Source organism: Falco rusticolus, chromosome 3, assembly GCF_015220075.1.
Source record: "Falco rusticolus isolate bFalRus1 chromosome 3, bFalRus1.pri, whole genome shotgun sequence".
Classification (NCBI taxonomy): Eukaryota; Metazoa; Chordata; class Aves; order Falconiformes; family Falconidae; genus Falco; species Falco rusticolus.
Window position 1 is genome coordinate 16,738,895 of NC_051189.1, and position 26,869 is coordinate 16,765,763.

A 26,869-nucleotide genomic window follows, 5' to 3' on the forward strand; every position below is an offset into this window, starting at 1 on the left:
AGTTGCAAACATACCTAAGGCAAGTGCATTATCCAGCACTCTGGTGCTTTACCCTGTTGGATGTTTATGTGATGGTCACTGGAAGAACCTCAGTGCTGAACTGTACTTTGTCTATGTTTGGCATGTGCTGAGAGACTAAATGATCCTGTTTGTTACAAAGTCACTCCTGCTAGTTGTTTCCAAATGAATCAATAACCCTTTTAAAGCCACAGCTGTGAGACCATGATCCATCTACCGCTGGCTTTTGAACTGCCTACAGTCATACCCGGCATTTGTTACTCTATGCAAGTCATCCCATTGACTCCGAGAAGGGCTGTGGATCTTCAGGGATTTAAGTGCCAAACCATGAACACACTTCTACTCACCCGGTGCTGGGAGTCCATCGCAGCTGGAGTGATTTCCAAAATGATTCATCCTGACCTTTCGTTCAGACACGCAACAGCTTCCTAGCAAAGACGAACCCAATTTCTGGAAGAATCACTCTAAGACCATAGTGGAAAATTTCCAGAAATATTAAATGCAATCATTTGCAGGGGTCAAAAGATCTGGACACCTGTTTCCTGGCAAGGCGTCGAGGGGCGGGGGGCAGCTATACTATCGCTCAGCTGTCCCAATGCCTAAGTGAGATTAGCACCTGGGTAAAGAGCAGCTGACAGGAGCTGAAGATAGCAAGACCAAGGTCAAGCCAATGGGAAGGAAGAAAAGAGGCAAAGAATGCATTGCTTTTCCAGAGGCCTCTGCCCAGCATAGAATCATAGAACGATTTCGGTTGGAAGGGACTTTAAAAATCATCTCATTCCAACCCCCCTGCCATGGGCAGGGACACCTTCCACCAGACCAGGTTGCTCAGAGCCCCATCCAGCCTGGCCTTGAACACTGCCAGGGATGGGGCATCCACAGCTTCTCTGGGCAACCTCTACCAGTGTCTCACCACCCTCACAGTAAAGGCTTTCTTCCTAATATCTACTCTAAGTCTTCCCTCTTTCAGTTTAAAATCGATACCCCTTATCTTATCACTACACTCCCTGATAAAGAGTCCCTCCCCATCTTTCCTGTAAGGCCCCCTTTAGGTCCTGGAAGGCTGCTATGAGGTCTCCCTGGTGCCTTCTATCCTCCAGGCTGAACAACCCCAACTCTCCCAGCCTGTCCTCAGGAAAGGGGCTCCAGCCCCCTGAAGATCTTTGCAGCCCTCCTCTGGACTTGCTCCAACAGGTCCCTGTCCTTCTCATGTTGGGGGCCCCAGAGCTGGTCAAGGTACTCCAGATGTCATGAGAGCAAGTAGAAGGGGATGGATGTGGATCTGCTCAGCCTTGCTGTGCCTTCTCACTGCAGAAGACAGGCAGCAGCCTGGGCTGCAAGTGCTGGGATGTCCCAGCCAACTCCTTCATCTCTAAGGTATGCAGATGCCAAAAGGTAGGCTCTGAGCTGCCTCCACAAATCCATCCCGTAGCATTTGCCTTGAATCTCTGACAAAGTGGTGGGAGACCTCATTAGCTCCAAACCCCCTTCCCCACGCCGCAGGTGCAGGGACCTTGCCAAGGGAGGCTGTCAGCAGTAATAAGCAATGTCCTCCATCAGCACACAGCCTGAGCTCCCTGCGCCGCTCTGCCTGCCGCTGGGTGAGGCCTCTTCCTCTCGGGCTCTGACTCATGCCCACATGCGTGAGCAGGATGTGTATCACGGGCCAGCCCCGGGTCACCAGCTCAGCTCCCCAGCGCTCAGCGGGAGCAGCCCTGCCTGCATCCAGCAGCCAAAGCCCTGCCAGCAACACCGAGCCATACCCAGCACTGGGGACTGAAGCTAGATGTGACCCCAGCATCTTCCCTCCAGCACAGCAAGACGTCCCAGGATGGACCTTCTCCTGGCCATAGCTATTAATGGTGGTGCTTTCTCCAGCAAGCATGACTTGCCCAACAAGCCTGCAGGCAGGGGGATTCCTCATGGCTGGAGTCCAGGTCCCATCCTGATGTGCCAGAAACACTCTCCCTGCAAAACCGCTCTTGCCCCATGGTGGAGAGAGATTTCTCGGGGCTTTCGCTGCAGTTGGGACACACACAAGTGCCTGGGCCACAGCATGGCACAAAAAGGTGCTCCCCCTCCGGCCGAACCACAAATCCTGCTTTTTACCACAAGCAAGAGAAAAAGAAGAGGAGATTGAGAAAAATGTTACCAAGTCAGGAAATAATTCTGGAGGAGGGGGAGTAGTTCCTCTAACCTTGCACATGGGGAAAGAAAACTATTTGCTGACTTTGCCTTACTTTTTAATTTATTGTTTTGCCAGCTGCTTAGATAAAAGGACAAAGCTCTGCCTGCTGTAATGAGGCCGCCAGTCAAGCATGTCTTTGCAGCATGGAGCATCTGGTCGGGACACCAGTGACGAGTGGGGAACAGTCCAAAGAGTTCACAGGACACAACCTTTAAAATCCCTTTTTGCAACAGTGAGGACTGGACACTTGCTTGTTCTTCCTCACATGAAAGCTTGGAATTGCCTGGAGATCATTAACTTCAGCAGACAGGGCACTGACATATTAAGCATCACAAGACCCGTGATAAAAAAAATCTCATGAGTTCGCTGATTAAGCCTTTCTGCCCGCTGGGCTTGAGTCGCCATTGCCCTGGGTGCCACGGCTACCTCCGACGGCTACTGCCCTGCACAGAGCCTGGCTGCTCTACATCTCCTCTGGTCCCCACGAGGAGCAAGGGCAGCACAAAGTCACTCCAAAACTGGGCTAATCAGTCCTCTTCAGCGGTTCCAGTCACATTGTGTTTTGGAGCATATCCCCTTTTCAAGCAAGGTAATTTAATGGAGCAGCACCAAGCTATGCTTTGGAATTCACTGCCATGGGACTTTGAGACCCTCAAACTACACATAGGGTCAAAGGCAGCCAAGCACCTGATTGATGAGAAGATCCTTGGAGAATGGTTAACACGATGGTTAAAGGTGGGCATCAGTGGGCCACAGTGTCATAAAATCATAGAACAGTTTGTGTTGGAAGGGACCTTATAAATCATCTCATTCCAACCCCCCTCAGGGACACCTTCCACCAGACCAGGTTGCTCAGAGCCCCATCCAGCCTGGCCTTGAGCACTGCCAGGGATGGGGCATCCACAGCCTCTCTGGGCAACCTGGTCCTGTGCCTCACCACTCTGAGAGTAAAAACTTTCTTCCTGATATCTACTCCAGAACTACCCTCTTTCAGTTTAAAGCTGAAACCTGTCACCTTACCATGACACTCCCTGGTAAAGAGTCCTTCCCCATCTTTCCTGTGGGCCCCTTTAAGTACTGTGTCCCTGTGCTGCAGTGTTGGGACATCACAGGAGTAGCCCGACTGGCATCTGCCCTGCTCCCATGCACATCTGTAGGCATCTGCTGGTGCTTCTGCTGCGGCTGAGTGGACCTGTTGGCCTGACAGCATCCTGCTTTCTCCCAGATCCAGGCAGCTTGGGCACAGGTATGAGGGTGGGGAGGAGCAAGGTTCACCACCGTGCTTGTCAGCTGACAATTTCACACAAGCGCCGGGGTGGGTTTTACCCTTTCACCTGGGGTTTGAGGGCTGTTGCCCCCCTGCTTTGCAGTAAAGGCTGCTGGCTGAGATTTCTGAGCCTTATTCTGCCACCTTTACTCACCAGGGGAAACACTTACTCACACCAGGCGTCCCACTGCCCATCTGCAAAGCCATTGTCATCGGGCATGAGAGTCTTGCGCAGCCTCCTGCCGCAAATTATGTTGATACTTTGCCCCCGGTTGCTAGCATGGCAAAGAAAACTCGCAGTATTTGAACCTCAGCGAGACTATGAATCTGACAAGTCGGGACTTGACGGGGATGTTATCACAAGGCCCAACAATGGCTTTACACTCAATTACATTTATGGTTTCTCTGATTCATCTGAATGTTTATGGCTTTGTCACTACCTGGAAGCTAAGAAAAGAAAAAATAAAAATTTAAAAGGAAAAAAACCCCACCAAAACGCCCTGTAATGAACAATTTGCTGGTGCAAGATGCTGGGTGACACAGGAGACACTGAGCAACTACTTTAGGTGGTGGGGAAGAGTCATTTTCTGTGGTGACCAGAGCTATATTTGATTTCTTAGGCAATGTCAGCTTTTGCATGCTACATTCTTTGGCTAATCGCCAGCGTGATGTGTAATACTTTAGCCACACTGTTGTTACTTAATCCTTTCCTAATCTGCAATTTGCGCAAGAGGAGTAAAATCTAAGCAAAGCCACTGAGAACATCTCCACTAATAATTTATCAAACTCAACTTTTGTTGTTGGCAGGAGACGGTAGTCAGTGGAGGTGAATGTTTTCCCACAACAGCACTGTGTGATAAACACAGGGCAGCTGATTCATGCCGCACTTATTTTCTGTCATCCACCCTTCGTGTCACCCTGATATTTCTTCGAACGATAAGCCCATGTGTGCGCTCACAACACACCGCCGAGGTCCCAGTTTCATCTCTTTCTGCAAATTACACATTAATTAACCATTAATAACAGTGGGAGTTGCATGCAGAAATCCACGCCCGCCGTGATGAGACCGTGCCCTTGGTGAGCAAGTGCCTTATTAATCACCTGCATTTCAGCGCTGGAGCTGCCTCCGCAGCCCTGCGAGACAAACGTTTGTCCCTGGAGAGGGAAGTGCACGGGCACTCGCCAGCCCTAATCCTGCTGTAAAGAAAAGCGTTACCTCTTGCTCTATGAATTTTATTTATTTTGGTCCTCTGGGCAGTGCTTGCTGTTGTTAGAAACATGATTGCTTCATACAGTTATGTTAATGTTTGCATTTGACAGAATGTAATTGATACTTCGGCTGCTCCGGCTTCAAAGCCAAATTAGGAAATAAAGTGCTGCACATTAGCTTGTTTAGCTGGTTAAATACTGTAAATAAATACATACAGGGCAATGAAAACTAATGAGTTTTCTTTAAGGCATTTTCTAAATAGCTGGCTTCATAAAAAAAAAACAACAACCAAAAACCTATTCCTACTGTGAACTCATATCCTGAAGGATTTGTCATTTTGCTGCAACAAAATTTGATCCTGGCTGAAATCTGAACTCTGGATTTCACTTGGAGAACAGGATTTTGCAAGTTATGGAGGAATCACGGTAAGAACTGTTGCAAATTTCACAGTACTTTTACCAACAATAGTTCAGAGAGATGTTGCATTTAACAAAGCCACTTCTTGCAAGGGTTTAATTCAGACCGTGGTTACACGGCAAGCTATTCTTCTCAGCGCTCGCTAGGAAAACATTACATTTGTAAGAAGCATTTGCATAGGATATTTCTTCCTTTGTGCTGCTAAATCTGTGCAGTGCCATAATGCTAAACATTGGGGTTTTTTTTCCCCTGACAGAATGCAATAGCATGAAAAAAAGGAGAGGGGGGGGGAGGGGAAATCTGCTGTTGTATAAAGAGATAATCTGAAGAGATTTGCTTGACAGAATGCACTCAGCCCTAATAGAAAAAAATGTGTTTTTCAAGTTCTCTCTCAGGCCTACCCCCCGTGCATTAAAGCAGAGATAGAGAAGAGCATTGCACCAGCTTTGCCACCCAGCCAAGTGCAATAAATCTTCATCTTTTACATCTGTATAAAAAATTGTTCTTCCCACACCCCACCCCACCCCCCGTTCTTTCATAAATAATACATTGATGCAGAAGTGCCTTTGACTGACTGGAAGGTGTTCTAAAATCGGGGCACTTTTTAGCATAGGTAGAACTGAACCTCTACCAGTCCTTCTTAATTAACTGCAAATAACCTCAGCAGTATCACCTGCTTGGCAAAGAGATGCTGACCTTAAACTTGAGCTTGCTGAGCTGGCTGTTTTACCTGGCATTTTAAGTGGAAGCTGTTTTATAAATTCTGCTGTGCTACTTTAAAAGAGAATTACTGAACTGATGCCTAAAATGTAGCCAAAGTATCAAGAGGTAATAAAAAAAAATAATATATATATATATAGGATGTAAGATCTATCCTGACTAGGAGGCGGTTTGATGCCATTTTAGGATGGAGCTCAGGATGATGTGAAAAACCTCAAATTTTCTGGTGTTTTCAGCAGCAAACGGACGAGGACTGAAGGCTCCCAGCACTTTTCAGAGAGGCCAGCTATATCTTGCGACTTCAAGATGAAAATGGTGACCAGGTCTGAGAAATACATAAAAGATTCGTACAGTCCTATTCTAAAAGGACCATTTAAAAATAGACAAATTATGACTCTCTCGAAAAGAATTTATGTAAAAGAAATTATGCATTGCATAAATCAAAGTTCTCACACCCACCATCAAAGTTTAATCACTTAATATGCTGGTTCTTTCAACATGCTCTGAAACTTTGTATACAATAATACAAACGATGGGGTAACGAAGCAATAGCAATTTATTCTGCTGTACAAACGGATGTTGCATTATAATCCCTAAAGCAACACAGAGGCTGTTTGCAGATGTTACTACAATTTGACGTTTATTTTAATTGCTCTGCAGAGTAGCTCATGTGAAATAAAGTCATGGGATGACCTACACATTCACCTACTAAGGGTGACTTAACTGCAAGGGTAAAAAAAAAAAAAAAAAAAAGGTGTTTTGAAAGTTTTCAAGGTTCCATCAAAACACGTACCTCCTGCAGTTGTTTTAAAAGGATGCATCAGGGCTTCTGTCCAAGCCTGAAAGCACGGTAGGGCAGGGGGTAATTTAATCAGGCAGGCTATGTGGCGCATGTATTTTTACAGGTCTTGCAAGAATAACATCAGTAAAGTAACTTGAGATATTTCGGTGTCTGACATTCACTCAGCAAGTGCTAAGAAAATATGCTTACTGCACAGATTGCTGGTTTCTCAGAGTGGGAGTCAAGGTGCCTAATTAAAGTCAGTGCACTTTGCTTCATCACTGACCAGGTCCCTACTCCCTCCTTTTCTCTTTCCACTCGCCTTCTAAAAGCAAAATCCTGTTTTAAAGTTGCTCCTGCTCGAATAGCTGCCTGGCAGCAGTTGCTCCAGTGAACAGATTTCAAGCAAAAGGACAAAGTTAAACATGAGGCAAAGTATAAATAAAAATCAAGACTCTCTTCCTCCTCCTCTCTACTTGTGAGCGATGATCTCACCGCTCCGGGTGGATTGCAAGGGTGGCTTGATCTCTTTCAGGAAAGCACATTCTCTAACCTTGATACTGCTGCTATTTATACTCCTCTCTCCTCACCACAAAGAAAAGCAGCCCTAATAATCTTTCCCTTCGTTTTCAATGGGAGCACTGGGCGGCCTCTGCGCTGCCTCCGGGCAGCGGGGTCAACCCCTGCCCACTGGCTTCAGCTCCCCGTTTAAGCCAATGCTCTTGACTCCTGCCTCTGCTTCGGGCTTTTCTGGCTGCTCACTTTTAAACGCCTGAGATCTGACTTTCCACTGGCTTGAGCATCACATTGCCACGCACACAGGTGCAGGATGACAGCCTTGCGGTGCCATAGCATGCTCTGCTCACGGGGCGCAGATGGAAATGAATGCACGTGCTGAAAGGCAATAGGGCTTCTAAAGTTCAGAGCCAGAGCTGTAACTCCTCTCCCCCCTTGTTTATGAGATGAATAGGATACCCCATTTCACATGGCTCTGGGGACATCTCAGGCCCTTTCCAGCCTGCAAGAAGCAGGAGCCAGCCCGTCCCCCCTCATCTCCATGGGGACTCAACCCCAGGCAGAGCTGGGGGAGTCAGGGCTCAGACCCCCACGCCTTGGGCATGATGGAGCACGCACAGGGACCATCAACGAGCTGATTCTCTTTGAGGCCAAACCCCATTTTTTCGGATTAAACCAAATATACTCCAGCCGCATTCTCCTTGAGCCGCTTCAAGAAATGGGGACAAACATTATGAAACGAAGTTTATTAAAACTTTCTACAAGTCAGACTTTATCATCCAGGTTTCCACATACATATACATATTTACAAGTTGGACATAGTGTTTTTAGCTTTTCTGGCAGAGTTTTCTACCAATATATACAAAGGTACTGTTTTTCATAGAAGGGTTAAACTGTATCACAGATACAAATGTCAAGCAATCATGAGAGGTTTAGTGCAACGGAGAGCTGTAGCGCCCTGCTCTTAATGCTCATGATTCTGTCAAGTTAGTATTGCCAACAATAATTCACATTAAATTGCTCTTCGACACCTCTTATTAGGACAAAGTACAACAAAAAAAAAAAAAACCAACAAACAACCCCGAACAGTAAGGTATGTACAAAGTACACAGTCCATGAGGTATACATGGTATTCTCGCAAAGCGTGGTGGGACTGCAGCTTGCTGGGGGTTAACCCTTAAATTGACTTCACTCGAACTGTGTCATGTCGGGGACACATGTTGCCCACCTCACGGCTGTTTCAGAAGCCGTGTTCTCGCCTGAAGCGAATGGACATCTCTTTGTATAAGCCACTGGACACAAATGTGAAACGAAGCAGAAATTTTAGGCAGGACTAAGCTTTACTTACCCCCCAACCCAGGAAGCTAATGATTTCGATATATCCATTATCCACGCACATTGGAAAGTCTATGAATAATCATGCAAAAGGAAAAAAAAAATAAGGGGAAAAAAATGTAGCTGGAGGCAAACAACATACCTGAATGATCAACTAAGGGCGTATGGAGATTTTACTCTTAAGACTAATTTTTTAGGGAATGGAGGGGGGAAGAGGAGAAAGGATATGATGTTTTTAAGAGTTGAGCCTGTAGGAAAACACAACTGTGTTTACATGTACTGTACAAGATACCCCTTATCATTTTCCAAGGGAAGGCGCTCCAGCTGATAGTGTTACGGTTTGGTAAACGGATATGTTTTGGCACTCGGAGCTAACGAGACCTGCTACTTGACAAGCTCGCTGAGGGCATAAAGTTATATAGGCTACACCATGGTAACGCGAGGCTTGAGTCTATTTAAAATGCTTTCCTGGTCAGCGAATGGAATCGGAGGGGATCCAGCTGGGAGATCCACCGATTTCTGCTTCAGAAAGAGCCACAGCAGTGATTTGTCTTATGGGTGGATCTAAGAGCTTCGTGCCTCTGAAAGTAAGACCAGCTGGAGGAGCAGCAGCGAGCAGGCAGCTGGCCGTGGCAGGTGAAGACCTCCTTCCCTCATTAAAGTGTGCTTACAGTCAGAAAGCTACTTTGCAAGCCGGCCGGTGCGGCGCGCTGAGTTGATTCCCCTTTTTGCCATTTCTGTCAGATTTGCTCAGTTAGAAGCGTGCGTGGTGCTCCCCACCCACTCCGCATGGCGGCCGGGGCTCCGCACCCCTGTAGCCACCATGGGAAAGCAGAAGGGGCTGCCTCTTCACACCTCGCCAGCCGTAAGACTCTGCAGCCAAGACGCAACCGGTTACACCAGTGGAGGATGCGCAAGGTGGGAGAAAAGCCAGGCGGCTCTCGCAAAGCTGCACAGGTCCTCCAGGGCTGGCGGGATGGACCTGCCAGCAGAGCAAGAGGATGAAACTCTGAGTACGCTCAGGGAGAATAGATCTATGAGTTGGTGTTTACTTTAAAGAAGGTCACTTTTCTGACCATACTGGCACTTTAAGATGCTGTTGAGTTTGCAAACGTGGAAAAATGAAACCCTACGAAGATGCCGGAGGTGAGAACCGCCGAGGTTTTTGAGATTTCGGGGTTAACAGAAGAAGGAACTAATATCATCACTGTCTCCGTGGTATTCTGGAACAATCTGATCCGAAGTTCCCGTCTCCTGGTCTGTATATCCAGGCTCCAAGACCGCCTCGAACCAAGGGTGGAGCAAGATCTCCGGAGCAGTGAGTCTTTCAGAGGGCTCCCGCCGCAGGAGGCTGCGGATGAGGCATCGGGCTTTGGGGGAGACGTGGTCAGGAATGCAGAACTGTCCACGCCGGATTTTGGAAAACAGGGTGCTAGGATCCGAGTCATGGAAGGGATAGCGTCCCACCAGCAAGGTATAAAGCATCACTCCCAAACTCCACACGTCAGCCGATTTTCCAGAGTAAGTTCCAGTCGTGTTTAGGATCTCAGGGCTGACATACGCCGGGCAGCCGTGCTTGTCTGAGAGCGCATCGTCTTCGCCTTTGATGATGTGTGTATCTTCCAGGCTCTCCAGCCGCAGCTGAGTCCTAGGGAGGGCAGGAAAGGAAGCCAGGGTTAGAAATACCAACCCAGGCACAAGCGAGCCCAGCGAGCCCCCGACCATGGCAAACCCCCCTCCCCTTCTCACATCGGCATAAAGAAAAGGAGAGGAAATGCTTTTTAGTTTGCAGCAGACTTTGCCTGGACTCCTGGATCCGTGTAATAGCGGCTCAGCTACGTGCGTTGGGTAGGTGCTCGGCTATGCCTACTGATTTTATTTGCTGGGGATTTTAACACCAGAGAGGGCTCTCGAGGAACACCAGCAAGTCACCTTCGATCTACGCAGGTTGCACTGCTACTGCAGGGGCTTCATCAGCTACAACACATCACACGCACCGCTATTTGCGTCTCAAGGCTTTGAGCAAACAGCCTCCAGCTGCGTGATTTTGCCAAGTCCAGCTCCCTTCCACGCTTGCGGTTATCACCTGCTCTCCTGAGTTTTGTATTTTATTTTGTAATTTTTTTTTTTCCTTTTTTGGCCTTTCCAGAGGGCACCACCACACCTGCCACCTTCCCAGTGGAGGTGGTCCACCCCGACATCCCATTTTGGGGGGAAAGGGGAGCATTGCATCAGCAAGGAAGGCACCGGCTGGCCCTGGAAGGGCTCTGCACTGCCTGGCAGCCTGCTGGGGTGTAGATGCGTTGGCTGCAGCCTGTCCTCAGCGTGACCTCGCCAAATACCCAATGGTTCTGCAAACGGAAAATATGACTCAACGCCAACCGTGGGCCCAGGATTGGCTGCAGGAGCCCTGAAACTGCACCTGTGCTGGAGAGCCCGAGTCCGCCTGCCATTGCTTAACCCTCTTCTTGCCAAATGTGATGCACATGACACTCGCCTGTGCAACGCATTATTTCCAAATGAGCGAGACTGTGTGCAATGTAACATTTCAACAAATGTTTCATCTTCTTATGGGCGGGAAAAGCTGCAATAGTTTCCTTCAAAGGAATTACTTTATTTGTATGTCAACATATGGTTGTTTCTGTTTAAGAGGGGCAGTGCTGGTTAATTTTCTTATCACATTTATAAACAATATCCTGAAGAAACGTTAGCCCAGTTAAAAAAAAAATTAAAAAATCATGTTTTCTTCTGCTTCAGTAATATCTCCAGTTTCATCAGATTAAGCACAACTCCATTATGGATTTTACTTATTTTATTTTTTTTAGCTTTCTACAGGATAAGCAGCTAGTCGGAGTCAGTTATGCTGATTTAAAATGTATTTCTGGCTCTGCCATGTGCGGTGCAGCACTACAAGGGCAACAAACAATCCAGGGAAATAGTGAATTATTTCCCTAATCTAAATTTAACTACTGGATTCTGGATCTCCTCTCTATAAACCTAGGCTTTAGGCTAAGTTTTACTGAAGCGCTTTTCTTTGATGTAGGCTTCCCAAAGCAATATTTAACCACGTCCCACCTTCCCTGTACATCCACGGGCACAGGGGGCAACAGAAAGCACCGCCACCGGTCGCAGAGGAGGGATCAAAGCCTCGAAGGACACAGCCGGTGTTTGGTTGGCAGCACAGCCCTGATCAGCAGGGGATTTCAGCAAGGAGACCCCTCCTGGGGATCGCTGCCCCTGCTCGCACGTCCCGGTCCCCCAACCCGGCCACTTCCCCTCCCCAGCACAACGCCTCAGCCTCCCTCCTCTCCTTCTCTCTGCTTTTATTCATTTTCCGCTGAATGAGTGGCACACATGACATCTTCTGGCACTAGCGAGGAGCTGAACTATCATCCCTTTGTCTAACAGCGGGTTTCACTGAACTTCTGCTGAATGAGAGGAAGCTCCCAGCGAGTTTCCTCCCTTTCATCAGTCGAGATCTAACTAAGAGTACGTGTGTACCAGTAAGAGCCGTGACCTACTACACACATGTGACAGGGAGCTACTCGGATCGGTCACAGGTGCTGCCCAGCTGGCACGCCGTGCCAGCTCCCGCTCCCTGGGACGCTGTTTGCATCTCTAGATGTGGCACTCCTCCCTCACCACTCACCCTAGGGCTGGCCGGTGACAACCACTTACCTCTCTTCATTCGAGAAGACAAATTTCCTGAGCTTGAGGTCACCAAGTACGATGGCCGACTGGTGGCAGTGAGCTACAGCAGAGACGATCTGCTTGAACAGCCGGGCAGCCTCCTCTTCCCTCAGCCTCTTGCAGCTCCTCACGTAGGAGTGCATGTCCCCAAAGTCCTTTTCAAAGAACACATAGGCCTTGGTGTCCCCGAGGATGACTTCAACGACCCCAGTGATGTTTCTGTGTGACGGCAGCTGAATGTAAGGCCGAATCTTGTCCTGGTAGTGTTTGAGGGGGAACACCTGTAAAGAGGACATCAAAGCAAAATTCATTTTCGAGGGTGTTGAAAGCAGCCGCTCGCGTAGCAACTCTCCCCAAACAATGACGAGGGAGCTGGAGGGGAGCCAGGGCTCGGCAAGAGCGCAGTGCACAGCGCTTACCGAGACCCTTCCTGTCCGTTTGATAGTGAAAGCGGGGAGAAAGGGGGGAGAGGAATAGAACAAACCACCATCCGAGACCCTTCCTGTTCACTTGATATTGAAAGAGGGGAGAAAGGGGGGAGAGGAATAGAACAAATCACCATCCGAGACCCTTCCTCTTCACTTGATATTGAAAGAGGGGAGAAGGGGGGGAGAGGAATAAAACAAATCACCATCCGAGACCCTTCCTGTTCACTTGATATTGAAGCAGGGGAGAAGGGGGGAGGGGGAGAGGAATAAAACAAATCACCATCCAAGACCCTTCCTGTTCACTTGATATTGAAAGAGGGGAGAAAGGGGGGAGAGGCATCCCCAAAGCCTTTTGGGGAAGGTACTCCGAGGCTAAGCCGGAGTTGCGGCTTACTCCCAGCGCGTGTAAAACCCCACCGGCGGCTGAGCGGGGAGCAGCCCGTTTGCCCAGGCTTCCCCCCCGGGTGGTGCGGGTCCACAAGCAGGGAGGGATCCCCCGCCCCGCTCCCCATCCGCGCCCGCGGAGCTCCGCGCTCACCTTGCAGCGCAGCTCCCGTCCGGAGCTGACGCTCAGCGCCCGGGACACCTGCTCCCGCTCGGCCAGCGGCAGCAGCAGGTAGGAGGCGATCAGGCTGGGACCCGCCGCCCCTCCGCCGGCGGGAGAAGCGGGGGAACAAGGAGACCCGGGTGCGCTGAGGCAGTCCGGGGGTCCGCAGTCAGCCAGGCGAGGGCACTTGGCGGCCGGAGCTTCTTCGGAGGGGCCGTCGTGGAGAGGCTGGAGCCGCTTGGCCGGAGCGCTGCGGCAGCGGGCGGCCGGCAGGAGGGACGCGGGGCGGCTCATGGAGGGGAGCGGGAGCGGGCGCGGAGCTAGAGGCGGGCGCTGCGCGCTTGGCGCATCCCTTCGTTCTCCCCGCCGAAACCTCGGGTCGTGTCCACCATCTGCTGCCGACTCCGCGCTAAAGTAGTTGGAGGCTTTTAAAAAAAAAAAAAAAAAAAAAAAAACTCCGGGCAAAAAAAAAAAAAAAAAAAAAAAAAAAGGGCAATTCTCCTCCTCCCAGCCCTGACGCACGGGGAAATAGGAGGAGGAAGGTTTGGACACGCCTGCTCCGCTCCTCCCGCGGCTTTCCGCGTCCCCGGCTCCAGCGGGACACGCAGCCAGGCGGGGCGGCGGGGTCCCCCGCCGCCCCGCCTGGCTGCGTGTCCCGCTGGAGCCGGGGACGCGCCGTGGACCCCCTCCCGTGGTCCCCCAGCCGGTGTGGAGCAAAGCCATCTCATGCCCAACCCAGCCTCCTGAGGATGGCAGCGCTCGGGGGTCACCCCTCGCTTTGAGGAGTCCCCCCCCCCCCCCCCCCCCCCCCCCCGCCTTGGCTTTTAGGGTTCCCCCTGCCCGCAAAACCCTCACGCCTCTAGTGTCCCCTGGGTAAGCACAAAGGCTGGCAGCGTTTTCTAGCAAAAACTCGGGAATAAGAAGGTCACCGGCACCAAAGGATGAGCGGTTTCTTCTGCACAGGGCAGCCCTGGAAATGGCAGCAGCGGGTGGATTCACAACCGGCGTGTGCGGCTGGGAAACGGTGCCAGGAATTGCAAACGCTGCTGGCGAGACGGCATCGCCTCCTGCGATGTCTGAAAAGTTAAGCCAGGCTTATTCTAGGGGGAAAGCGAGACTGTCTCCATCCTCGGGAGCTTCTCCTTTGGCTTCTCCCCAGCCCCACCTCTTGCTTTTCCCTACAGAACCATCCTTCCCAAGGTTTGCACCAGGTTCGTGTCAGGCAGCTGCTGGGCGTTGACCACCGTTTGCTCACCACCACAGGCTTAACGTGCACCAGCAGAAATACTTGGCGCTGGGTGTTTCCCATGTCAACAAGTACCTGCTCCCCGAAAGCATCGGGGATAGCATCGGGCGCAAGCCGCAGCCAGCAGCAGCAGCAACCTGCGAGGAGCTGAGCCAGCTGAGTTCCGGAGGGCTCCAAAGTGTGGGTTTAGAGGAATAGTAAATAGATTTCCAGCCGGGGCTGTTAGTAAATGGAAGAAAAATGAGAGAAAACCAGGCAGCAAATGATCCCTGGAAAAAATGCAGATAGCTGTAGTTTTGACGAGTGCTTCAGAAGGAAACTCTCCAGCTTTTCATTTACATATATGCAAATTTCCTGCAATTCAGTGCTGAGGCTTCCCTAATAACACAGGGAGCCTGCATTTTTTTATTCTGTAGGATCAGTTCCTATTCCATTTTGGTTTCCCCAACCCTGGTCTGTTTAAGCAGCAGAGAGGGCCCAGGTTGCCCCCCCCCCCCCCCCCAGCTCTGAAGCCTGTGATGCCACATGTGCAGGTATTTGCTCAGATTCCTGGTAGATAACTGCACGGCAAACCCATGCATGCCTTCAGCTACTTCTAGTGTATTTTAAGAAACACATGAAACTGTTGTGCAGGATGACTCATAGCATAGCAGTCCCATTAATGCATTTAAACATAAAATGCATATGCCATAAAGGGATATCCCAGGGCCTGCATTTTCCTTTTCTTCTTTTTTTTTTCTTCCCAGAAATACAGTTCCGTTAATGTCTGCAGATTGTTTCTGAGTGATTCACCACAAGTCTCAAAGCAACACTATTTTATTTCATTCCTCTCATAGGTAAAAGACATGCGGGTATCCATCAGACCTTTGTTTTACTTTTCCTTTCCTGGAAGTTTTATGATTGGGATGCCGCTGCCGGGTGAATTTAGCTGGTAGGATGCTGCATGTGTGGGCTGCTTCCTACATCCAAGATAGCACGAGGTGGGTGTGCGTCAGTGATTTTGGGGACAGGGGAAGGGTGTAGACACATCAAAACAACAATGAACCTCCATAAATGTACTGTATTATTAGTGTATAACAGCATCCCCCATAGCGCTCTCGCTACACTGAGTAGTGAGATGCAGAGTGAAGATGTTGGTGTGAAAACCAAGTGGAGCACCTGGGGTGAGTATGTGCCTTTAGTCCTCACCCTCTCAAAGATCTCCCTCCCTCAGCTTCTGTGCCAGCTCACTGTCCCTGTTGAGGAGAAGTGCCATATCGAGGATCCGTTTGCACTCTTTGTTGGAAGCCGCATCCTTCACCTTCCCAGCCTCCTGCCCATTTAAAGCCTCTTGGAGTCCACAGCTGGTCACCTCATGCTGGCTGTATGCCACCAGGACCAGCACAGGTGCTTGGCTCAGGCTACCAAATGGTAGATGGCACCCACTGGTCCTTCAGAAGGGCAAAAAAAGCCCCTCTTCATCATCCTATCCCCCCAAAAATCTATCTGGGGTGTGAGAAGAGAGCAGAGCATGGAAGTACACACAGCATTGCACCCCATGGTCCTGCCACAGGTTCCTGGTGCCTGGGCAGCCTCTCCTCACAGGGCTTCCCCAGATTTCACGCTCTGTGTGGGCATCCCTGCTAACTGGAGCACAGAAACTGGACGTGCAGTCCCCAGCGGCCAGGAAAAGATAACCCCTGGGCAATTCATCCCAGAATACAGGTGAGTGCCCTCTCCCAGCTGACTGTATAGACCAAACTTCAGTTGTCTGCATGTGGCTGGGATGAACGCAAGCTTAAATCTCCCAGGTGTCGGGTCTTTGCAAAATGGGAGCAGGAAATGACAGCAGGAAACCATCACTGCTTCTTTAAAATGCCTGGCATGCTTTTAGGTACTCAAAGCATTAATGTCATGAATGAATATGTAGTAGCAATTATTAACCAAATTAATAATGCTTACTGCCCTAGTCTCAGTCTTATGTTTTGGGTACAGGTCATAAGAAAAGGTCCACATCTAAACTCTCCATCCCCACTGAATTCATTTCAACATGCAGAGCAGAGAAGCAATTCCCACCTTGGCTTTTCTGTTTTTTCTAATTTTGGCTGATCCCCAAAATGCAAAAAAATCCATGAGGGATGCCAAGGATGGTGTCTGATGACCTGTATGGCACTCAGAGGGTTGAAACTTGTCTTCCTTACCCATCTCCAGCAGTGCTTGCATGCAAGCCTGGTTTGGTTATGAACCTGTGCAGAGAACAGGGGAAACTCCAGGGAGAGGTTTGTGAAGAACAGAACTGCTGCAGCATTTCAGTATTAGAAGATTTTTGCAGAATATGGGGCTACCACTTTTGCCATAGCAGTCTTTTGTTCAGTGTAAGTCACACTAGAGGTTTTTAAGCATCCAGGCAGATCTCCTGCATTAGTCTCCTTCTGAAATCTAAAGCCATTGGGGGTCTTGCTTCTATTTCCTGCACAAGCTTCCATCATTTCATCTCCCCCTCCCCCCCCAAGTTTTTTGGGGGGCTACCTGCTTAGCATACATGAGATGAACACTACAACGGCAATCCTCAGCTGTGCCTGTGCTGAATTTGAGTGAATGGCTTTACAGCCCTTCCAAACGGACAAGGCAGTGTTGCGCATCTCTGGTGGACGGCACTGTAAATCGTGGAGCACAGACCAGTGCAGAATTACTCTTACAGACCTAACTTCAGGATAACACACTGACTCTGTGGGTGAGTCTTGCAACCCCAGCGGCAGAAAAATGAACCGCTGTCAGCCAGCAAGACTCCAAGGAACCAAACACCCAGCCCTGGATGCTCTGACAGGGGCCCGGTACCAGTGAGGTGGGGCAGGGATGGCCTTTGGGAGTACAGATCAGGAGTCTTTGTGCCTGGCAAAGAACCACAGTGTGCAACAGGCACCTTCCAAATGCTAAGCAAGTCTGAGATGCTCCCAGTCAAAGGACATGACAAAATCATTGCAAAGAGTAGATCCTGCCTTGGAAAAGGATGGTCATAGCAAGCAGGACTGCTTGGTGTTCCCTCTCTTCCAGAGGTCCCAGCTGCTAGGTGAGGACTGAAGCAGAAACAAGACGCTGTGGGATGTGTATCACACATCTGGCGCATCCCACCAGAGGGAAGGGTCTTGCCCAGCACAGATCTGCCTGAGCTGTGACAAGCTGAATGTCGCTCTTCATATATATTTTTTTCTTTTTTTTTTTTTTAAACAGACAAGCAGCACTATTGCATCTGCTAGATGAAGATTTAAGAATCCAGAATGTGTGGTGGTCAGTCATCGACATTCCCTTTTCCTGGCACGTTATTTTATTTAAGGGGATTTTTGCTACGTGGTATTCATGCATCTACCTGTCTCGCCCTCAGCCAGTGCCTACACTCACCTGATCAGCTGCTTTTCCTTAGATGCTCACAAAATTATCTCCGCTGCTCCAGTTCTCTGACCCTTTATCTTTTTAACTGGAACAGCCAGAGGCAATGAGAATTGTGTAACCATCTCCCCACTTCCCAAGTGCTTTGGACACATCTGGTAACTTTGATAATATGTCTCATGGGATACAGAGAGTAAATCTCTATTAGATTAGGCCACTTATAAATAAAGTGGCTGCTTGCTATAGGAAGAAATTAAAAAGTCATTATTTTAGTTATCGGACGAGAGAGGCATAACACAAATACTTCAGCTAACATTAAATTATCAGGCAAATGATGAAAAATCAATATCTTTATTTTGCAAGTTCTCTCAAGCCACGTGGTCAAACTTAAACTACTGCTAGATTGAAAGCCAGCAATTTTAAACCAGCAGGTTGGCCATAATCTACTAGTATACAGAATCACCCTGCACAGACAAGGGCTCAAAGAGTAGTTGTGTGGCGCTTAAAAGTTATGGGTTTTTATAGCAGGAATGGCATCTGTGATAAACCCACAACTGTCCTTAGACAGTGTGAACTCAGCAGCAGATCCACTGTTACTAAACACATGACAAGCATGTAGTGACATCAAAAGAAGTGCAATGTAATGGCCCCTCACATCCGCACAGAAGCTGCTCTGAGGGATGCTATTGCTAGGAACTCTAAATAATTCCCTTTTGATAAGCCAGTTGTTATCAAATCCAAGGAGTCTTATGAGCAGCACCTCCTGACTTTGTTCCTTTGCAGACTAAAGAGCATGAAGGCTTTTTCTGTTGCTTGAAAGACGTGTAGGGGTTCAGGTTTTAAACCTCAAATCCTGTTTCTACTTCAGAAGTGGATTGCACAAGCGGACAGTGAATGAGCGTCTCTCCATTTCCCTTGCGGTCAGAGAAGATCCTATTCATACTGAGCTTACAAGCAAACACTTCCTTTGGTAAGCTTCCCATGCAATTCAATTCATCTGCATGCTTTCAAGCTCTGTCTTCAGGTTTGACTAGCATCGGAATAAGCAAGTGAGGCAGGCTCTCCTCTCAGTCCACCACAGCATTTTCTGCAGCATTTTGAAATGATGAAACGCACTGTGTTTTCTGTACCTTGCTGCAGTCCTGTTAAGTCACTGAGATTACTCATGCATCAACAGGCTAAGCACACACATGGGTATCTACTGTACGATGTACACCCATCCCAGAATTTGACTTGCTTAACAATCAGTCTGATGATTTTACTTCTTATAGTTACTGGCTGGCAGCCTAGAATCTGCTGGCACCTACACGTAGGATTCTCCTCCGAGCATTGCTGTGACCACCTTGTGTGTCTGAAATAACATGTATTAACAGTAAGTACTTTAGGACCACATAATAAATCATTATTTATGAAAGACCCGGAATTTGCAGTCAGTACTAGTCTGTATTTGTAGTGAGGAGCCATCAGCCTAAGGCTTTGGCTGTAGCAAGAGAAAGGAAGACCTGTCGTTGGGATATTTTAACATTTTCCACTCCAGGAACCCCCTTTCCTAGGTGCAACTTCTTCACTGTATAACACAGCACTATCCACTATGAAAATGTTCAGTTAATGGACCACACAGTACCTCAGGGTCCATACGTGGAGATTTTTAGGGAAGGTAGAGATTAACATTCATTTGAAACAGCACTGGGAATTAATCAAGTGGCACAGTGAATTCTAAGCTAGTTTTGGCCAAAATACTAGAGCTATTCTTGAGAAAAACGTCATGAGGTACTTGTAACCACAGGTAGGTAAGACCTTTGTCATCAGCCACTCATGAGGAAACATGAGTATGGCAAAAAGGACATGGTCTAAAATAAGGCAGTGTGTTGGCCTTGGCTGTTGAGTCACTGGTATCACTTCCTGCAGCCCCTGCTCTTGCTTCGGGTATTTCTCAAGGGAGCACTGACTTAGCCTTGTCTTTTTGATTCTTCTAGAATGAATAAGATCACAGCTCCAGAGCAGTAATGATGAATATGTCCTTGATTCAGAGGAATGTGCACTCCTTTTAGCACAAGTGTTCTAAATCTTCCATGAGATGCCTGCCTGATTAGTTTTTATCTTTACAAGTCATGGCTCCACTGATTTGAAAATTTCAGAGTCTCTAGTTGTAAAATCGAGAATTCTGCATTATGGGGAGAATCTGTTCAAGTGAGAGCTGTGTTAATGGCTTGTGCCTCAGGGTACCACTGAAAGCTGCCGCATATGGATCTCTCTTGCCTTTTCTTTATTTTAATGTTTGATTAGACATTTCTTAATCCCTCAAAATACTATGTGGAACTTCAGTTCTCTGGCAGAGACAGATTCCCAGCAGGTTTCAGGGACAGACCCTGATCAGCTACGCCGAGGTTTGCTGCATTTGTGAAGCACACCTTAAGGAAAAGAAAAGAAAAAAAACCTCTTCGGCTCTTTCTTTCCTTAAATCTTGTTGCAAAATTTCTGACGTCAAACAATGAGACACAAATTACCCTGTGAACTGTTAACATATGCCTGTTTACATATGATATCTTATAGCCAAAACAGATTAAGTTTGAAGGTTTAACTGCTGTTGAGTTTCCACTTTGTGAATCATACAGATCAGCTTATGCATCACGGACACTTACTGTTATTCTTTAACTCTTTCCAGCTACCTCTGTCCAGAGCCAAGTTCACGGGGGACATGGGAACAGAGAGCTCACAACTGCATAACAAACCCCAGACTGCAAATGAAAGACCAAGGAGCTGCCGGTAACTACAGCCACCCCAATGAATCAGTAGCAGTTTATAACTCCCATCAGGTCAGCTGACAGGCACAGAACCTTCCCCAGCTGCCAAGGCTAGTCTGTCCTTCCACCTAGTAAAGTGCCAGCTGCAATTCATGCTGATGACCAAGCCTGTGACCTCTCCTTTTCAGAAGGAAAATTACTTGTAAGAACCAACAAGAGAGAACCAGCCATGAAAAATGAACATGATGGCTCAAATTCCAGGTTAGAAAAAAACCAAAAACCCACCACTTTTCATACTAGGATTCCTGCAATGTTATCATATAGTTTAAATTCAGAAATGCCAAACATTTTGGAGACACTGTCATTGATTTCAGTTAATACAGGTAGTTTTCTCTAGCAGGTGAATCTGTGCAGTGCATCACTGATTTTGATGGGACTCAAGTACTCTCATCAGCAATCCTGACATAAGTGCATGAGTATTTGTCTTTTTCTGGATAATATGGCTGTGGCCATAGTTGAAAAGAGGTAACGCTGACGATAAAAGAAAGAAGCCTACCTCTATTTAAATATACATGCCTCTTCACCTCATATGTGATTGTTATTAAAGCTAAGCAGGTAAGTGATGCCAAAAATCAGTCCATTTCTTTCAGCTGGAGACTGGGAAGGATTTCAGAATTTCGGGCTCTCTGAGTCACCGATGCTGCCTGGCTGAGGGTAGCAAAGGAGAGAAGGAAGATCATGTATTCTGAGGCAGGAATATGAAGGTTCAAAAATACCTTTCCACTTACAGTGGCAACAAGTGAGTGCTTGACTATGGGTTCTCTTCATTTAAAGCAGGGGTCCTCAAACTTTTTAACCAGGGGGCCGGCGAGCCGATGCAGTGGCAGGCAGCCATCTGCGGCTGCTTGGTTTCCCCCCCAAACCCCCGGCGCGGGGGGGGTCTGTAAATACCGGGGGCCGGATTGAGGACCCTGGGGGCCGTATCCAGCCCGCAGGCCGTAGTTTGAGGACCCCTGATTTAAAGTGTTGCTTCAGGTTTGTTTTTTCTCCCAGCTGGATCGGCTTAAGCAGGCAGCTCACATTATGACCAGGGGATTAGCTAACCCAGAGGACAGGCTGAGTGCAGCTTCTACTAGGGCCACCAGCACTGCTATGGGTCACTTTAACAAACAAAACCAAGGTGTAACCAAGACAACAATCTCCCTTACAGCACTACTCATCGGAACATGAGGGTTCCTTATCAGCTATCTTAGGCTATACTGGTACAAACACCACAGGTAGCAAACCAAACCTACTGCCACTGGTTTGTCGGTACGAATTAATCAGAGTGTAATTTAGCATTTACAATGTTATGTGCTATTGGAAGGCACACTCAAGCATCCGGACACCTACACGAACTAAGTTTGAGGTGCAACCCTACAGCCATGGAAAATGTATGTAGATCTTTGCATCGGAAAACTTGGGAGACTTTTTACCACCAGGGACTAATTTAGGACAACGTTAATGCACCCCTGTCAGAAACTGCAGAGACTGTTCAACCAACTGAAGTTTCTGTTTCTGAGTGTTCTGCTTGTAAATGGTGCTGGAGTAAATTTAACTACAAACTTAAAGATGAAACAAAAACTATGAACAATTTAGGTCATTCCCCCCAACCCCCCCTTTTTTTTTTTCTTTTTTTTTTTGAGAAATGCTGTAGTTAACATCCTCCCTTGTGGTATTCAACTGAAAATCGGTGACCCATCTTAAAGAATGTAGGTTTGAGACCTGAGATGTCTTAAAAGGGATCTGATTTTTACACATAAAAATACAAACAAGTGTATACTGTTCAACCGCCCCCAGTCTCTCGGCTGTTTCAGCTGGGCTTCCACAGACAGAAGCACTCACGGTCACTGCTGAGTTTTAAAAAGATAGACCTTTGGGGTTTGACCACATTATGAAAATTACCCAGGTAATTCCCATGAAGTGTTTTGAACACAAAAGCACAGTGCCAATAATAACGATGCAGTTCCCTTTTTTAGCTATGAAATCAGCTTGCAGACTGATATCCTTCAACTACAAAATAACAATTTCAGTTTGAAGTGGTTTGCATTCCGAAGTGCAACTGGGGTTAATAACGTTCTACGAAAAAGGAAAGCTGTTAGCAAACACTAACCCAGAGTGAAAAGCTTAGCATTTAGGTATTCTAGCTACATTTTATACTAAATGTCAAATTGTAAATTCAGAAAAATTACTTAGGAAAATTCCGTCTAGCTCGCTAAGGATCCCAAAGTTCAAAGAAACCTCTATTTTCTGCTTCATATATGCCAAGAGATAATTGCCATCTGACCACCAAGGCAGCTCCTTTTACGAACGGCTATTTCTAATTCATATATGTATTGCCTTATCTTCTAGATGTGTGCAGATTAATTTAGGTAAGAAATATGGAGTGTCACAAAATTAAGTCCTTTTTTTGGCTCTGTGCCCAAATGCATAGGTATCTGAAGCTTACATAAAATGAGATTAACTGCTTTTCAATATGGTATATGGTTACAATATATTTGTATTATCTAGAAACTAGTTATTAGAAATTTTTCAAATATATTTTTAAATGTTTGTAAATTATTTTAGTCTCCTAACTTACAGTGTTAAGGTAAAGCCTACTGGGACCTTCAAACGCAAAAAGCGTGAAATAAAAGCTTCTGAATCTCAAAAGAAAAGCCTAAGTTAGGGCAGAGTGTTGAAAAATTATAAGAACAAGGCCACGATCCTCAAAGCTGCATGGTAATTTTGTGTGTCCACGCGCAAAGTCTAGATGTGCAGCACTTCCTGCAAATTAATCTGTTAAGGTTTCCTGAGGCTTGTATTAAAACACGGGGTTTTTTAAACCGTGTATTATTGTATTATTGTATTAAAACCCCAAGCAGGGTAAATCCCTGGTCAGAGTGCCCTACTCCAGGTGTTCCCAGTAGTTACAGAGGCAGTAACAGAAATATCGGCAATACTGACCAAAGCAGTCACTACTACATGCCTGCAGAATCTGCATCTCTAATATGCTGAAAAAATTAGCACACTGACAAGGAAGGTTAAATGCTGCAAAACATGTTTTATTTATCAAATGCAAGCTTTTAGAACTTCAGGAAGGTTAAAAAAAGACCAACCAAGTTAAAATGGAATTTCTCATATTTGGCAGTTTAAAAAACGCTTTCAGTTACAGCTGAGACCTTCAACTTTGCCTATAAATGAAACACTTTAAATAACAATCAGTTACACAACCTACTTACAATCAGCAGCTTATCTCACAAGCCCACTAACAACAAATTTCCTTTGTGGCAGCATCATATCCAGCTGACTTCTCCAGTGTTGACCAGCTTTGTTTATTCTGACTGTCAATCGCTCTTTTAAGTGCTTCATCTGGCACAAGATCTGATCCTTTTACATCAGCATGGCTACAGCCAATTTTAGGGCATCTGTTAAAAAGAAAAGAGAGACTCCATTAAATCGGAAGAATTGTATTTGTCAGATATTGGCTTTTACATAACATCTGCTAGTTTATTGTATTTATCTGGGATTCACTCTCCCTGTCAGTTCCTCATTACCTCTCTTCACCAGCTCTCTGTGGGGGGAAAATAAATCCATTTATCTAAACTGGGGGAAATCAACAGCTGAAGGAAAGAAGGAAGGAACACAGCAAGATATGGAACCTCTCACCTGAATATCACTAACTTGCTTCACATACACAAGCTGCCTGCATCAGTAATGACACTGGAATTGCATGGACACCTTTCTGTGCTGATTTCTCTCTTTACAATCCTCGACAAACTGCAGGTAACTACCTCTTACCTTATTAATCTGCAGTGGAGAAGTATAATCGTAACTGACAGATAAATAGGGAAATTGATTTCTAGGGAAACAGATAGAATAAGACTTGCAAAGGCTGACTGGTGAATCAGTGGTCTATCTAGTCGGTGCAAAAATTTACCTGTCCTTTTACGAACTGAGAAAGCACAGAGAGATGGGGTCAAATTATACAGCCTCTAAATTATAATCAAATACAAAATGTCTTATAACTACTTGAAACAGCCAGATAGTGTCAGCAGGGTGAAAGATATTCAGGGACCAAAGGTCATTTTCCTTTGGCAGCGGCCCAAACCTGCACAGATGCTACCTGTAGTCAGAAATAATACTTTTCCTGATTTTTTTCACTCTATTAGGAATAACTTTTGTCTGAGGCACTGAACTTATTTACACTCAGTACTCATAGCTTTTGCTCCAGATTTGTCCACAGCTTACTTTGTTTGTCATGGATAAATCACTTAATTGCTCTGTGCCTAAGTTTTCCCATTTATCACCTTATTAGAGCAATAGCTTACCAGATTAATGAATAACAAGTGCTCAGAAAGCTTCCCATATTTCCTGTAAGCATAACGCATTAGTATGTCCTTCCAGGCAGTGGAAAACCGTAAGCAAGCTGAGACACGTAGGAGTTGCCTAAAGGAGCCCATGACAAGTCTATCAGCACAAAACCGGTGGCTGCGCGTACATCAGCGGCGGAGCTCACATCCAGCTACTGCGCTGCCAAGCGCACCAAAGGGATCCTGTGGATTCAAACTGGGAAGTACTCGGGATGAAACAGCCACTTCCGTAGCTCCAGAGCAAGCAACAGCTTTGATTTCAGAGTCAGGATGGAGGAGATACCCCTAACAGCAACTCTGCTCTATCAAGACACCTGCTTCCAGTTGAATATTGCTGCCAGGAGCACAGTGGAGCAGCACCACCATGAGAACGGGGTGCTCAAATGGGGAACTTGCTGCATCAGTTGGCCTGCCTTCCCACCACAGCAGACTACGGTTTTTCAAAACTGACTGCATTTTCATGAGAAAGGTTAAAATTACACCAAGTCAGTGAGACAGGAGAGAAAAAAACAAGTAGTCTTTCTTAATTTAATTACAGTACAACTGAGTTATTGCTCTGTGTGTTCTTCTCTAGCATACTGGAATAAATGCTGCAGAAATGGTAAGGTTGCAAGCTAAAAGCTCAAAATTAAGAACTGCCGGTATTCAGACTGCACAAAGAGCTTCAGTCTGGGTATGAGGTAGCTTTTAAAGCTGGGTGTTGTACAGCTCACATGATTTTTTTTCACTCCAGAATTTCTCCAAGTCTTTAATTTCTTAAAAGGTAAAATAAAATTCAATTATGTGATTCTATTAGCTTTTCAGCAGTGCTTAAGCTTTTGATCCACCACAGCAATCTCTATTACCATGACATTTTCCTGATGGATTTAACAGCACAGAGAAATATTTAGATATCAACATCCTAAATTCAGTTCTGTATCACAGAAGGTATTCTTGTTGTGGTTTTGGGCTGTTGAGCACATGCTGCCTAGCCTGTCCCTATCCTCCAGAACACTCACTTTCTTGTCTCCAACTGCGAGCTATTTCCCAACTCCCATTCATTTTTCCAGCCAAGTTTCTGTCCATCAGTGTTGCTGGTTTTGTTGTTATTCCTAGGATATTGCAACCACTCCACTTGCTCTCCCTAGACCTCATAACACAGGCAAGGTACTTCCAGCTTGTTCTTCAAGCTGTCTTGACACTAAGGTAGCGGCTGGACATCCCAACTGATACTTGATTTTATAGCAGTGCTTTCCTGTAGCCAAGAAGGAGCATGGAATAAAATGTTCTGCTCCACCTTTGTATCCCCTGTGGCAGAGTATGTAGAGTCTAACAGAAATGCAAGAGCAACGGACGGAGGAAGTAAGCCGCCTGTGGCATTATCTTTGGGGAAATCAGGTTGCTAGTCTCTGACACACCTTCCTGAGCATGTGCAAACTGCACATTTATTAAAAAGTCCACAACTGGTAAGTTTCCATGAGGTCACCAACCCCAAAGCATACATGGGGTAAAAACAAATGTGAAATTAACGATGAAATGGTATGTCCCCTAAACTTGCTCTAAAAAGTGTTTGAGCCCCTTTTCTTACATGTATATATATTAATCAAAACCATCCTAAATTTGAAACTTACTAGGGAGAATTTAATGTTTAAAAATTCAACTGTTACATCTTTTCATTCAGAAAAACATGTTCTGTGTGGAAAGTGGCGGGCTGCTTTGATGATCTAAAGTAAGAAATATTTAACTGCATTGTAGTAGGAACTGCACAATCTTGTCTGAACATTCTTAAAGCTCTGTCTGATCATTCTTAAACTCTGTAGTACCTAAAAAGTTGTGGTTTAATATTTCTCACTTTAACACTCATTTAGGTGTTTTAATATTTCTCAGTTGTCCTGGAATATAACTGCAAAAGAGGGTGCACAGAGGAGATGTTTATTTTTTTCATTAACTTCAAGACTTGCTAAATAGGCAGAGGGAATAAAATGAGCAACTAAATTTTAGGAAGCTGAAGTTTCTCTTTGTTGTT

The 26,869-nt window shown here is 46.6% G+C and overlaps 2 protein-coding genes and 2 long non-coding RNA genes across 7 annotated transcripts in view; 2 read left to right on the forward strand and 2 right to left on the reverse strand.

Moving 5' to 3' along the window:
* Positions 1-3,823: 3,823 nt before the first annotated feature.
* On the forward strand, positions 3,824-6,518 carry LOC119144979. Its single transcript, XR_005103265.1, has 2 exons — positions 3,824-5,108; positions 6,057-6,518. It is a non-coding gene; the product is annotated as an uncharacterized LOC119144979 (long non-coding RNA).
* A 1,330-nt stretch (positions 6,519-7,848) lies between these two features.
* On the reverse strand, positions 7,849-13,545 carry TRIB1 (tribbles pseudokinase 1). Its single transcript, XM_037380964.1, has 3 exons — positions 13,109-13,545; positions 12,131-12,423; positions 7,849-10,100 (listed from the first exon to the last, which is right to left on the reverse strand). The coding sequence occupies exons 1-3, from the start codon at positions 13,409-13,411 to the stop codon at positions 9,632-9,634; spliced, it is 1,065 nt and encodes a 354-aa protein (XP_037236861.1). The 5' UTR covers positions 13,412-13,545; the 3' UTR covers positions 7,849-9,631.
* Positions 13,546-13,614: 69 nt separating this feature from the next.
* LOC119144011 lies at positions 13,615-26,843 on the forward strand. Its single transcript, XR_005102926.1, has 8 exons — positions 13,615-14,543; positions 15,200-15,343; positions 17,574-18,699; positions 20,395-20,495; positions 20,662-20,734; positions 20,871-21,272; positions 24,062-24,277; positions 24,899-26,843. It is a non-coding gene; the product is annotated as an uncharacterized LOC119144011 (long non-coding RNA).
* NSMCE2 (NSE2 (MMS21) homolog, SMC5-SMC6 complex SUMO ligase) overlaps positions 23,536-26,869 on the reverse strand; it is a 136,111-nt gene continuing 132,777 nt past the window's right edge. For all 4 annotated transcript variants that reach the window (XM_037378740.1, XM_037378743.1, XM_037378741.1 and 1 more), the window contains one exon: positions 23,536-23,919. In XM_037378740.1, coding sequence (XP_037234637.1) covers positions 23,760-23,919 — 160 coding nt within the window. In that variant the 3' untranslated portion in view covers positions 23,536-23,759. The remainder of the gene's footprint in view (positions 23,920-26,869) is intronic.